We start from the raw sequence: 11806 nt of genomic DNA, 5'->3' as shown, positions 1-11806 counted from the left end.
CATCTCCTGTCCCTCTTGCTCTCCCAGAAATGGCACACTTGGCCTCGAGTGGGGACGGGCTGGTGGTGACCCTGGACAAGGACAGCGGGGAGGTCTTGTGGGCACAGAACTATGGCTCACCCGTGGTCGGCATCTACGTGTGGCACCAGGACAGCCTGCACCGCATCCCCCACCTCAACCTGGCCATGGAGACCCTGCGCTACCTGACCTTCCAATCACAGGACATCCATGTCCTCAAGTGGAGCTACCAGTCCGTCAAGGACTTTGCTGCCACCAAGACCCAGCTGCTGTACGTGGTTCCTGCACGGTGGCATTCACATTCCCGGTGCTTGGCTGCCCTGAGCTGTGATGGATGGAAGGTGATGCTTGTCCCTGTCCTGCAGGCCAGCACTCTACGTGGGGAAGCACGCGGCCAGCTTCTACGCCCTGACCTCGCTGGTGCACAGCAGTGTGGCGCTGGTGGTGAGTGTCCCCGCTCGGGGTGAGCACAGTGGGTGCCTGTCCCAGCGCCAGTGCCCCATGAGCTGCCACCCCCAGCCCCAGGGCATCACACTGGCCAGAATCGATGGCCCCACCACGGACGACGTGACCTTGAGAGAGTCGGGGGAGTGCGAGATCACGCCCAGCACCGACGTCAAGTACCCGCAGGGCAGCATCACCGCCCTCCACAACCAGTGGCTCCTCATAGGTGCGGACCTGCGATGGGCACAGGCCTCCCCATGTCCTGGCTCCAGGAAGGTGCCTGGGGGGGGGGCAGCCTGAGCTGCTGGTGTTCTTTGGGGGGCACAGCCTGACCTGCTCTGCCCAGTAGGGTGAATGGGACTGAGGTTGTGAGTTACCTCAGGGGCTTCGGTGACTCCCATCCTTGTCCCCTCACCAGGAAGGGCCACTGGGCACCCCCACCCAGGGGCGGGCAGGGACCCTTTGAAGCAGGGCTCACCGTTACCCATGCTGGGGGGTCCCATCAGAAGTGACCCCCCTTCTCCAGGAGGGCCCGGGCTGCTGGTGTGCCCATGGCACTGCAGAGGTGAGGGACAGATGCTGTGACCAGAAGCAAACTGATGGTTGTTCCCCTCCTGCCACAGGGCACCATGAGCTGCCTCCTGTGGTCCACACCACGATGCTGCGAGCCTTCCCGGAGAACCTGAGGAAGACCACGGAAACCATCATCTCCAGGGCTCCTCCTGCCAGGACTGTGTTTGATGATGTGAGCAGTGAAGGGTGCTGGGTCACTGAGGGGTCTGGGCTGCTTAGAGTGGGCAGTGGGTCCCTAGCATGGGGTAGGACAGGGAAGGAGTCCCAAACCTGAGTACCCTGCAGTCTGTCCCTCTGGTGTCACCCAGCCCCGGGCGTGTGTTGCAGTTCCTGGCCCCGAGCAGCCCGGAGGAGCCGGCTGTCCGCAGCGAGGGGCAGCTCCAGCCAGACCCTGCACCAGGGGAGCAGGTGGAGGTGTATCCCGAGGGCACCTGGGACCTGGTGATGGCTGGTGTTGGCACAGCTCTGCTGGGTGGGGGAGTCCTGCTCCTCCTGCTCATGGTGAGTGGTGGTGGCAGTGGAGGGTGAGGGGCAGTGGAGCCCACGCTGCTGTGCCGAGCCCTGCCAATGCCCCAGCTGCACTCCGGGCATGGAGCAGAGCATTCCCATCGTTTGTGTTCCAGAAACTGCAGCGGCAGCACGTGGCACAGCAGCAACAGCTGGAGGAGCAGATCCAGCTCCTGCAGCAGCAGCAGGAGATGCTGCTCCCGGGCCGGGTCTCCGGGGAGGGTGTCCCTGCAGGGCCTGGGAAGCCGGGGCTGAGCCGAGGAAGCACACTGGAGCTCTCACAGAGCTCCGGCCCCTCGGCCCCCCTGGAGGACCCGGCAAATGGGATGGTGAGCCCAGGTCTGGCTGTCCCAGAGGCTGCTGCAGGTGGGTGCAGGGGGAACGGGCAGGGCGTGGGGGCTGTCTGTCTGGAGATGCTGTCACCCAAAACAGGAGCAGGGATGCCCACAGATGAGAGGGCTGCAGGTCAGCTGGAATGGGAGGAGGTGCTGGTCCTGCTGCTGGATAAATGTGGGCTACATAAGATTAGGGCCCAAGAAATGGGTAGATGGCCAGGTGGGTAAAGAACTAGTTGTCCTCCATACAGAACTAATGCTTGGAGGCTGAAGGATTGCTGTCTTCTCTTCCCCTGCAGATGCAGAACCAGACCTGGTTGTAGTTGGGAAAGTTTCTTTTAACCCCAAGGATGTGCTGGGCCATGGAGCTGGTGGAACTTTTGTCTTCAGGTGGGTGACACCAGATGCCTGTCCCCATTCTGCTCCCATTGGGAGCCACAGGGACAGAACCAAGGTGGCTGTTGCCCAAGGTGGTGGCTGCTGGTTCAGGGACTTTTGAGAACAAGCTACCACCTTCCCTTTCTTCTGGTCCTCATCACACCTGTCCCAGAGCTGGGCTTGTGGCCCTCAGTAACCAGTCACTGGGCATGGGGCAGCAGCACTGGGCTCTGCTCCGGCTGGGGGGCCACATGTGGACACGCTGAGGACTCTCTGCACAGGGGGCAGTTCGAGGGACGGAATGTGGCTGTGAAGCGGCTCCTGCCCGAGTGTGTCCATCTGCTCGACCGTGAGGTCCAACTGCTCCGGGAGTCGGACGAGCACCCCCACGTCGTCCGCTACTTCTGCACCGAGAAGGACAGGCAGTTCCACTACATCGCCATCGAGCTCTGCTCTGCCACACTGCAGGAGGTGAGCCCAGCCCCCCGCCTGCCCTGGGCATGGGGCTGCTGCTGGGGCCCACTGGGAGCCCTAGAAACAAAAGCCTTGGGGACAGACAGCTCCATACAGGCTGGTCTCCATCCCTCTCTGTCAGCCTGGGGAGGCGTCTCTCTCCCAGCCAGCCTTGCCTTTGCCCAGTAAATCAGGCTCAGTTCCTCTCTCTCTCCCTCTGTGTGGTTCCAGTACGTGGAGAGCCCCAGCTTCAACCGCCGGGGGCTGGACCCGGTGTCCCTGCTGCGTCAGACCATGTCCGGGCTGGCCCATCTCCACTCCCTCAGCATTGGTAAGGGCCAGCAGGGCCCTCTGCATCCCGTCCTCAACTGGGGCTACAGGGTTTGGGCAGGGGCTGTCGGGGTTCAGGCAGGGGCTGTCAGGATTGGCAGTGTGCAGGGCACTGGCAGAGCCCTGTTTGCTCCAGCCCTGCCAGGTGACACCACAGACTTTCTCTTCCAGTCCACCGTGACCTGAAGCCCTGTAACATCCTCATCTCTGCCCCAAATCGCCACGGGCAGATCCGCGCTGTCATCTCAGACTTCGGCCTCTGCAAGAAGCTTCAGGGGGGACGACAGAGCTTCAGTCTCCACTCTGGTATCCCTGGCACCGAGGGCTGGATCGCGCCCGAGGTGCTGCAGGAGGCCCCGAAGGAGAACCCTGTCAGTGAGCCATGGCTGCCCCTGCCCTGGGTGCTCCTTGGGCCCATTGTGGCAGTGGCCCACGCTGGCAGTGGCCTTGGTGCACGCTGCTGGGGTGCACAATTAAGACAAGCTCTACGAGCCCAAGCCAGCCTGGACACGGGCACTGTGCTGCTTGCCAGGGCTGCCCTGGTCAGTGGCTGCCTCAATGACCCTGTCCTCGGGGCACAGTGCCCAGTTGTGTTCACAGGGTGTCTCGTTGGGCTCCGCCCCTCAGAAATTCAGAGTGGGGAGGTTGGAGGGACTATAGGTTGCTGCCAAGGTTACGCTTCTGCTCCTCTGTTCGGTGCTGGGAATCCCATTCCTGCTGGGAGCAGCTGCTGTACTGGTGCCTGCTGGGGCTGGCAGATTCCTGTACCCTTGGGCTGGGGTCTGTTTGCCCAGCTGGTGGGACACCAGCAGCCCCAGTGTGTCCATCAGACTGTGGAGTCCTGAATTCTGGCTGTGCCTCTGGAAGCCCCTTCCCTGACAGGGACCTGGAGTGATGGGACTCCCATGCAATGTGTTTTTCAGCAGCTCTGCAGCCAACAACCAATGGTCCACATAAAGGACAGAAAAGTGGGAGGTGAAGGCTTTCCTCAGCCTTTGCCTGAAGGTGCCATTTCCCGCCGTGTTTTGCAGACCAGTGCCGTGGACATTTTCTCAGCTGGCTGTGTTTTCTACTACGTGGTGTCGGGGGGGCAGCACCCCTTTGGGGACAGCCTGCGGCGCCAGGCCAACATCCTGGCAGGCTCCTACCAGCTGAGCTGCCTGCAAGAGGAGGCTCACGGTGAGACCCTTCCCAGTTGAGACCCTTCCCCAGTGGCATGGCCCCGTGGGGAAGCTCTGGGCCGAGGGGCAGCTCCTGGGCCTGGCAGGGGGTTGATTTCTCCGCTGTGTTGTTTTGCCTCCAGACAAGCTTGTGGCGAGGGAGCTGATTGTGGCGATGATCAGCCCTGAACCCCAGCACCGGCCCTCAGCCCCTGTGGTCCTTGTGCATCCTTTTTTCTGGAGTCAGGAGAAGCAGCTGCAGTTCTTCCAGGTGAGCCTGTGCTGTCCCACTGGCAGTGAACACAGTGTGCTCTGAAAAACATGCTGAGAACAGCTGTGTTGAGGTCATTGTGCTCATTTTGAGCTACCTTTGGAAGGGGGGGGGGGGTTTGCTGAATCTCTGTGGGGTGAGGGCAGTGTGATACCCACCCCATCCCTGCTCTTGGGCATGCAGGACGTCAGCGACCGTGTGGAGAAGGAGCCGGCTGAGGGTCCCATCGTGTCAGCCCTGGAATCAGGGGCACGGGCAGTGGTGAGAACCAACTGGAGGATGCACATCTCCCTCCCACTGCAGATGGGTGAGCATGGGGAGGCCAGGCTTGCCCCTGGATCTGGTGAAGCAGATAGGGAGTAGACAGGTAGTAGGATGCCTTTACTGGCCGGGAGGCACCTGCTCATGCCCAGGAGCTGAAAACCAGGGCAGGTAAAGGTGCCATCCCTTCTTTGGGAGAGCAGAGCCAAGCCGGGGTTTGCTGCACCTGGGGGTGGTGCTGGCACTGCAGGGCTGTGGCAGCCCCTTGCCCCACCGTGTCCCACCTTGCTCAGTGTCTCTTCTGCTCTCCCCAGACCTGAGAAAGTTTCGTACCTACAAGGGGGGGTCAGTGCGTGACCTGCTGCGGGCCATGAGGAACAAGGTACGGTCACCCTGGTGCCCTGCCCCTGCCATCCCACTGTCCCTGTCATATCTGACCTCACCCTCTGTCCTGCAGAAGCACCACTACCACGAGCTGCCAGCCGAGGTTCGGGCAGCCCTGGGCTCAGTCCCCGAGGGCTTTGTGCAGTACTTCACCTCGCGCTTCCCGCGGCTGCTGCTGCACACGCACGGGGCCATGCGGGTCTGCGCCCACGAGCGCATCTTCCACCCCTACTACTGCCAGGGGCTGCGGGGTGACGGCGCCTGAGGGGGACACGGCACCGCGGGGCTGCTGCGGCCGCTCCTCCCTGCCTGTGCCCACAGCCCCGGGGGCTCTGGGGGGGTCCTTCTCCCTCTCCCCGGGGCCAGATGGGTGCCCAGCATACGGGGCATTACCAGCAGCACAGTGTGGAAGAGGTGGGCACAGGACAGCACTGTGCTTTCACCTGGGGTCCCCTGAGCCCACGAGGGACCCTCTGGGCACCCACCTTTGCAAACACTCACAGTCAGACTCAGGGGCCTGAAGGCACGTGAGTCAGAGAACAAAGACCTCTCTGGTGTGGACTGGGTGCTTGGAGAAAGAGGAAAATGCCCGTTGTGTTTTCCCAAGGGCAGTGGCAGTGATGCCCCGGCACAGCGAGGCCCTCAGGCCGCACTGGTCACAGTGGGATGTTCACCAGGGATCAGCGAGCTTTGTCCAGGGCATTCTCCTGTGCCATGGAACACAGCTGTTTGAGCTGTGACCAGTACCCCAGTCTTGACACTGGGGCTGAGCTCAGCCAGGCAGTGCTGAGCAGCCACACCCGACGGGGACCTGGCCTGTTGTATCCAGGCTTGCAAGGGCACAGCCCTGCAGCACTTGGGGGCCTCCAGCACAGCCCCCTGAATGAAGGTTTGAATCTCAGCTGGGCTGAGAACAAGGTTATCTCCCTTTCAGTCTGTGCCTGTGCCAGGCCTGAGCCCCTGAGCAGGTCACACAGCAGTTCTTGAGCAGTTGTCTCTGGGCACAAAGCAGGGAACTCACTTTTCCCGAGGGATCCCTTCCCTCAAACACAGGGCTGTGCCTGAAGCTCCCCCAGCCTCTTCTGCTGCCCCAGGCCCAAGTCCCATGGCTGCTCTGGTTCGTGGCATGCCCATGGGCATGTGTTCCCCATGAGCCAGCCTCCAGTATCGACTGGGTGCACAGGCACATGAAGCCCCATGGCAAAGTTCCTCTGTGGAACAGCAATAGTTTAGTCTGATTCCTGTGGGTGCTGGGATGTGGGATTTTGTTACATAGGTGATAGGGTTTGTACCTGGTTTCTTTTCAGAATATGTTTATACAAAATGTTATAAAAAATAAAAACTAAAAAGCTTGTCCTGCTTAAAAATAAATTGGCCTGAGAGCACCTGTTGGTGCTGGCAGGGAATAGTGGGGGAGAATACCTGGAAGTCAATGGGCTCCTGCAGGAGTCTTCTGCAGATGACTTCTGCTGATGCTGTACTCATAATTTTACCATGTGGTAAAATAGAGCCAAGCATCTGCAAAAGGGGAAGGTTCCCCAACACTGGAGAAGTAAACTCACCCACCTTTCTCTGTTCCCAAGAGCATCTCCCAAAACAACTTATTCCCTTCCCCCCTTCCCATCACCCTCTGCCAGTTTCCCTCTTGCTCCTTGTCAAGTGGAGCAGAGCAAGAGGCATGCCCAGCCCCGGGTTGAAGGGTAAGAGGATGGCTCTCAGTCACAGGGGAAGGCAGAGGTGCTGCTCCCTCCCTCAGCAAACCAAAGGGACCTGCGACAGGCTGGACGCTGCGGCAAACAATCTTTAATCAAGTTATGCAATATACAAAAGTTGAGGTTTCGTGTAGTTTCAGTATTAAAAGGCCGATTGCTCGGTCTCACCCTGGGCACGTTCAATACCTTACCTGAGCTTCTACAAGAGGAAACGAAGCCCAAGGCAAGGGCACAGCCACGTACAGACACCTCACGTGACAGCTCTGCTCTCCCCATGCTCTGCTCTCCCAAGAGCAGGCCCAGGTGCCTCAAACAAGAGGGCTGGTTTGGAGCCAGGCTTTTGGTTTTGGGAAGTTAGAAAAACAGACTATGTATGGAATTAAAAAAACCACTCCATTAGGAGTGGGGATCAAGAAACCTTTGGGCATCAGTCAGAGTGATCAACACTGTTCCCACAGCAACAGGGGCTTCCTTGTGGCAATGAGCCCATATCCAAGAGTGGGAGCCCAGCTGTGCCACAGGAGGGAAGCTCCCAGACCTCTCCCTCCACAGCTGGGCAGTTTGGCACAGATGCTGAGTCCAGCAAGAACAAGGTCTAAGCAGAGGGTTTCGCACGGCCCGAGCCAGACTTGGAGCTGAGGAGCTTCTCCACCATGGTGCGGGCGTAGCGGAGCCGGCTGGCCAGCTCCTTGCAGCAGCCGTGCTCCTCGATCAGGCTCAGCTTGTACGTGCGGAAGTCCCGCTTCTCATCTATGTACGTGACAGCAGCCATGAGAGGGCACAGGATGACCTTGGTGTGGTCCTGGGGGGAGAGAACACACAGTCATCACCCTGAGCACCATGCTGCTCAGGGACAGCATTTCCTGTGGATGTGCCATCCCAGCCACACCCTGTGCATGGGGACAAGGCCCTGCTGCAGAATTCCTTCAGAGTGCAGCAAAGGGGCACAGCCAGTTCAGCACTGACTGCAGCATCCTCCCTGCTGCTCAAGGGCTTGGCCCCTCCATGAGCGAGGCACACCTGGGGGGCTCAGGTACCAGCACAGGCAGTGAGGAGCCTCCAGTGCTCAGCTCCCTGGGCAAAAGCCTTGGCTCAGGTGATCACCTCCTGATGCCTTCCCAGCAGCACCACGTGCAGCCAGAGCCCCCGAGCAGCTGGAGCCACAGCCCCGGGAAGGGCCTCACCTGGAAGAAGTTGATCTGCACGGTGCCGTTGCTGAGGTGCAGGACGATGGCGCTGCGGGTCCGGAACCAGGTGCAGAGGTAGGGCAGGCGGGCCAGCTCGTCCCCCTCCCGTGGTGTGATGTTGGCCCCTGCCTTCAGCAGGTGCTCGCTCATGTAGTTCCGGAAGTACTTCAGTAGTGTTATCTGCAGATGGGACGGGCTGTGAGGAGCTGAGGGTGACCCTGGGACTGCCATCACAGTCCCAGAGCCTCCTTACATCCTTCACAGCTTGAGGTGCCACTGCACAAACTTGTGCAAATCCTCAAAGTTAACTCAGACTGTGACCCTTCAGCCTCAGTTTGCTGAACACTTCAGTCCATGCAAGTCATGCAAGCGCTTATTTCTGTGAAACTGCTCATAAATGAGCCTCAGACAGTAGAGGGAAACAGAGATGGTAGTGTCTGTCCTTGGGGCCATGTGTCACCAGCCAGAGGAAGCTTGAAGAGTGCCAGGTGACCCCCAGTTTGAGATGTTTCTCCCTAGAACCCACCCTGCCACCAAAGCCCAAGGCTGGCAGGAGTCTCACCACTCCCCAGCCAGGCTTGCCTTCCCCAGGACTGACCTTCTTGTTCAGGGTGGAGGGGTAGGACCTCACAGTGAAGTAAGACTCGGTGCTGTTCTGCTCAATGTACTGCAGGTTGTCCCCGTCGTTGTACATGATGAGGCGAGTGGAGTCGTTGAAGAGAACCCCGACACTGTTGTCACACAGCTGGTAACCTGCCCAAAAGGGACTCCGTGAGGCTGCAAACTCAGGGGCCCAGCAGCCGTGGGAAACAAAGGCAGACAGTTGTATCCCCCAGGGGACCCCCGACAGGCACCCCACCAGTCCCTGCCAGGTCTCTTTGTGGGAGTTCTGGGAGGCACTTTTTCACCTCTGCATTTGTCATCTCTCTTACTGCATCACCTGCTGCAGAAACAGCCTCAGCTGCCATTGTGGGTCCCTGTGCAGGCTGGGGAGAGCCTGGCCATCTTGTGCACAGGTAACCCCTGTCCACCTGGAAATGGCCAGGGTGATATTCAGTGACCACTGCTCTGAATTTTCTGGGTATTTGGTGACATCCCCGGCAGTGGTCTTGGACACATCACAGGAATGTGGTGATTAAAGACCCAAATTCAGGCTTTCCCCAGCCCCTTCAGACATAAGGAAAGCCTGAAGCATTGCCCCCACAGTATTTACCTAGTCCATATTTATCTGAGTAGTCCACCCATTTGCTAACCCAGAAGATGGGAATGCAGGCTGGGTCCTCGGCTTCTTCTGCAAGAAGAAAGAAGCTTGTTAGGAGACATTTTCCACACGCTGTGCACCCCACAAAGCCCATGGGCTGCCCCGGGCTCACCTTGTCTCACCGCCACTCTCTCAGAGGGCTTGGCTGCATTGACTGCTGTCAGCTGCTGCAACATGTCAGCCAGGTGGCAGGTGACAGCATCTCCCACCTCCCGCAGTCCTGCTGCTTCCTCCTTGTCCGGCAAGTTCTCCAGTGCAGGGCTGTCCAGTCCTGGGCCAGGAGAAAGGAGAGTCTGAGGCTGTGACCCGGGAGAGGTTTCCGAAGGCAGGTATAGGCAACACACACAGAATGGGTCACGTTGGAAAGAACCACAGTGGGGCATCTGGTCCCATCTCCCTGTTCAAGCAGGATCATCCCAGAGCACATGGCACAGGAGGGAGACTCCACACCCTCTCCGGGCAGCCTGTTCTAGTGTGTGCCGCCTGCACAGGAAAGTTCTTCCTCATGTTCAGGCAGAACTTCATGTGCACCTTTGTGCCCATCGCCACAGAGCTACAGCTATTGCCGTACTTCCTCCCCAGGCAGAGCAAGGAGAGCCCCCTCGACCACAAAATGCTCTGAGTTTCCATGAGAATTGGGAGATGATGGGAGTGCCGCACTGAGGGTTCTGGATGCTGCCAGAGGCCAGGCAGGCTCTGTGCAGCACTGCAGCCCAGCTGCACACGGGCACTGGCACTCACGCTCACCTTTGTTGAGCGCCGTCAGGTGCACTCACACTCACCTTTGTTGAGCGCCGTCAGCGGTTTCCGCCCGAGCTCCATCCCGCTGGGAGCGATGGAGAACCGGGGCGCGACCGTGAGGCAGCTGGTGGGCAGGCGGCTGGGGATGTAGCCCGAGGTGAAGAACTCGTCATTCAGCAGCTCGTCGATGGTCGGGCGCGTGGCAGGGTCGGACCTCAGCATCTTCTGGATGAGGTTTGCAGCCACAGGGTTGATGTGCTGAGGGACAGGTGGAATTTAGAGACAGAGGCCAGTAGGTGACATGCACTAGAAACAGACCAACTGGATTCATGACCCAGGGAAGTTATGCTTGGAGCAGAGCTCCAGTGCTGCATCAGGCAAACAGGACACAAGCCTGGGGAAGCAGAATTGGGCAGCACAGAGAGCTGTCTCCTAACAGCCTGAAGTCAACTGACTTAAGCAAGACCAACTCAACAGCAGTGGGATGAACTGGGGACCTGACCCAGACTTCATGGACTTGCTTGTGTCCGTTCACCCTCATGTGCCAACAGCCCAGCTTGGATTTTTGCTGGATCGGGGGGCAGATACCAGCTGGCTCCTCAGGAGGAACCTTTACAGGTTCACTGCACCACAGACTGAACTGTCCCCATCCAGCAGTAACAGCCACTGCCCTGTTACATGAGAGCCACCGAGTGCCAGACACAGGGGGTGCAGCAGGAGGCTGACAGGGAACTGCTGTGAGGTGAATGGATCCTCCATGGCAAGCACCGTACCTTAGGAATGGTATACTCGTTCTTCTTGATCCGGAGGTACGTTTCCTTTAGACAAGAAGTCTCAAAGGGAGGTTTCCCCACCAGCAGAGTGTACCTGGGCATTCCCAGACAAAAGGGCATCAGTTTTGCAAAAGAGACTCAAGATTCTGTGTGGAAGTGACCCTCTTCTAAGCACACCTGGGGGCTTTCCTGGCAGAGGGAACACACTTGGCATTGGACACTCAGCATTGCTAACAGCTACTTGTACTTGTGCTTCCCTTTCCCTGGAAAGGGAAGCTGGGATCTAGCACCCTGCGGGGGAAGTTCCAGTTAAGAATGGGAAATGCCCTGGGACAGTCACACTGAGGACCTATCAGCCCACAGACAGCACCCCAGCACGTCAGAGCACAGGCAAGGTCAGGTGCTGGCTGGCAGCCGGGCTCAGCCAGGAGCTCCAGGGACTGTGACCTGGAGCTTTGGCTCACACTAAAGCTCAGATGGGCCAAGAAGACCAGGACCACAGGGACCACCCACCCCCCTCGCCTTACAAAGGCATTTTGACTCACATGATGCAGCCGATGGACCAGATGTCCACCTCAAAGCTGTGCCCCTTCTTGCCCAGCACCTCTGGAGCGATATAGTTGGGGGTCCCACACAGCGTCTTCTTGCGTTCACCGTCGTACTCGACCTTGGTGGCCAGGCCAAAGTCACCTGGAGAGATAGGAAGGAGGGGTGTGTGACCGGACACAACCTGGCCGGCTAGTCCTGGGGCTGGGGTCCCCAACACATCCCGACCTGGGCACTTACCGATCTTCACCTCCATGTCGTCGCTGAGGAACAGGTTGCCCAGCTTGAGGTCGCGGTGGATGACGCGGTGGCTGTGCAGGTACTGGCAGCCCAGGATGGTCTGGCGCAGGTAGTACCGCACCTCGGGCTCGCTCAGCGCCTTCCGCCGTTTGTGCAGCTCCAGCAGCGACTGCGGGGGGACACTCAGTCAGTGCCGGGGTGGGGACACAGGACAGGGTCAGTGCGGGAGGAC

The 11806-nt window shown here is 59.3% G+C and overlaps 2 protein-coding genes across 2 annotated transcripts in view; one reads left to right on the top strand and one right to left on the bottom strand.

The window, feature by feature from the left end:
• ERN2 (endoplasmic reticulum to nucleus signaling 2) overlaps window positions 1–6477 on the top strand; it is a 14779-nt gene extending 8302 nt beyond the window's left edge. Inside the window, exons 3-16 of the mRNA XM_029965259.1 lie at window positions 28–289; window positions 384–462; window positions 538–688; window positions 1086–1207; window positions 1363–1536; window positions 1659–1908; window positions 2177–2267; window positions 2537–2726; window positions 2940–3039; window positions 3210–3379; window positions 4070–4217; window positions 4342–4469; window positions 4653–4776; window positions 5045–6477. Of these exons, the coding sequence (XP_029821119.1) occupies window positions 28–289; window positions 384–462; window positions 538–688; window positions 1086–1207; window positions 1363–1536; window positions 1659–1908; window positions 2177–2267; window positions 2537–2726; window positions 2940–3039; window positions 3210–3379; window positions 4070–4217; window positions 4342–4469; window positions 4653–4776; window positions 5045–5379 (2324 nt within the window). The 3' untranslated portion in view covers window positions 5380–6477. The remainder of the gene's footprint in view (window positions 1–27; window positions 290–383; window positions 463–537; window positions 689–1085; window positions 1208–1362; window positions 1537–1658; window positions 1909–2176; window positions 2268–2536; window positions 2727–2939; window positions 3040–3209; window positions 3380–4069; window positions 4218–4341; window positions 4470–4652; window positions 4777–5044) is intronic.
• Window positions 6478–6901: 424 nt separating this feature from the next.
• PLK1 (polo like kinase 1) overlaps window positions 6902–11806 on the bottom strand; it is a 6800-nt gene continuing 1895 nt past the window's right edge. Inside the window, exons 2-10 of the mRNA XM_018086362.1 lie at window positions 11575–11756; window positions 11334–11478; window positions 10789–10882; window positions 10057–10273; window positions 9387–9545; window positions 9227–9304; window positions 8612–8766; window positions 8011–8193; window positions 6902–7628 (exon numbers count right to left, since the gene is read on the bottom strand). Coding sequence (XP_017941851.1) covers window positions 7422–7628; window positions 8011–8193; window positions 8612–8766; window positions 9227–9304; window positions 9387–9545; window positions 10057–10273; window positions 10789–10882; window positions 11334–11478; window positions 11575–11756 — 1420 coding nt within the window. The 3' untranslated portion in view covers window positions 6902–7421. The remainder of the gene's footprint in view (window positions 7629–8010; window positions 8194–8611; window positions 8767–9226; window positions 9305–9386; window positions 9546–10056; window positions 10274–10788; window positions 10883–11333; window positions 11479–11574; window positions 11757–11806) is intronic.

Source organism: Manacus vitellinus, unplaced genomic scaffold, assembly GCF_001715985.3.
Source record: "Manacus vitellinus isolate BGI_N305 unplaced genomic scaffold, ASM171598v3 scaffold_93_pilon, whole genome shotgun sequence".
Taxonomy (NCBI): Eukaryota; Metazoa; Chordata; class Aves; order Passeriformes; family Pipridae; genus Manacus; species Manacus vitellinus.
This window is presented reverse-complemented; position numbering and strand designations above follow the sequence as displayed.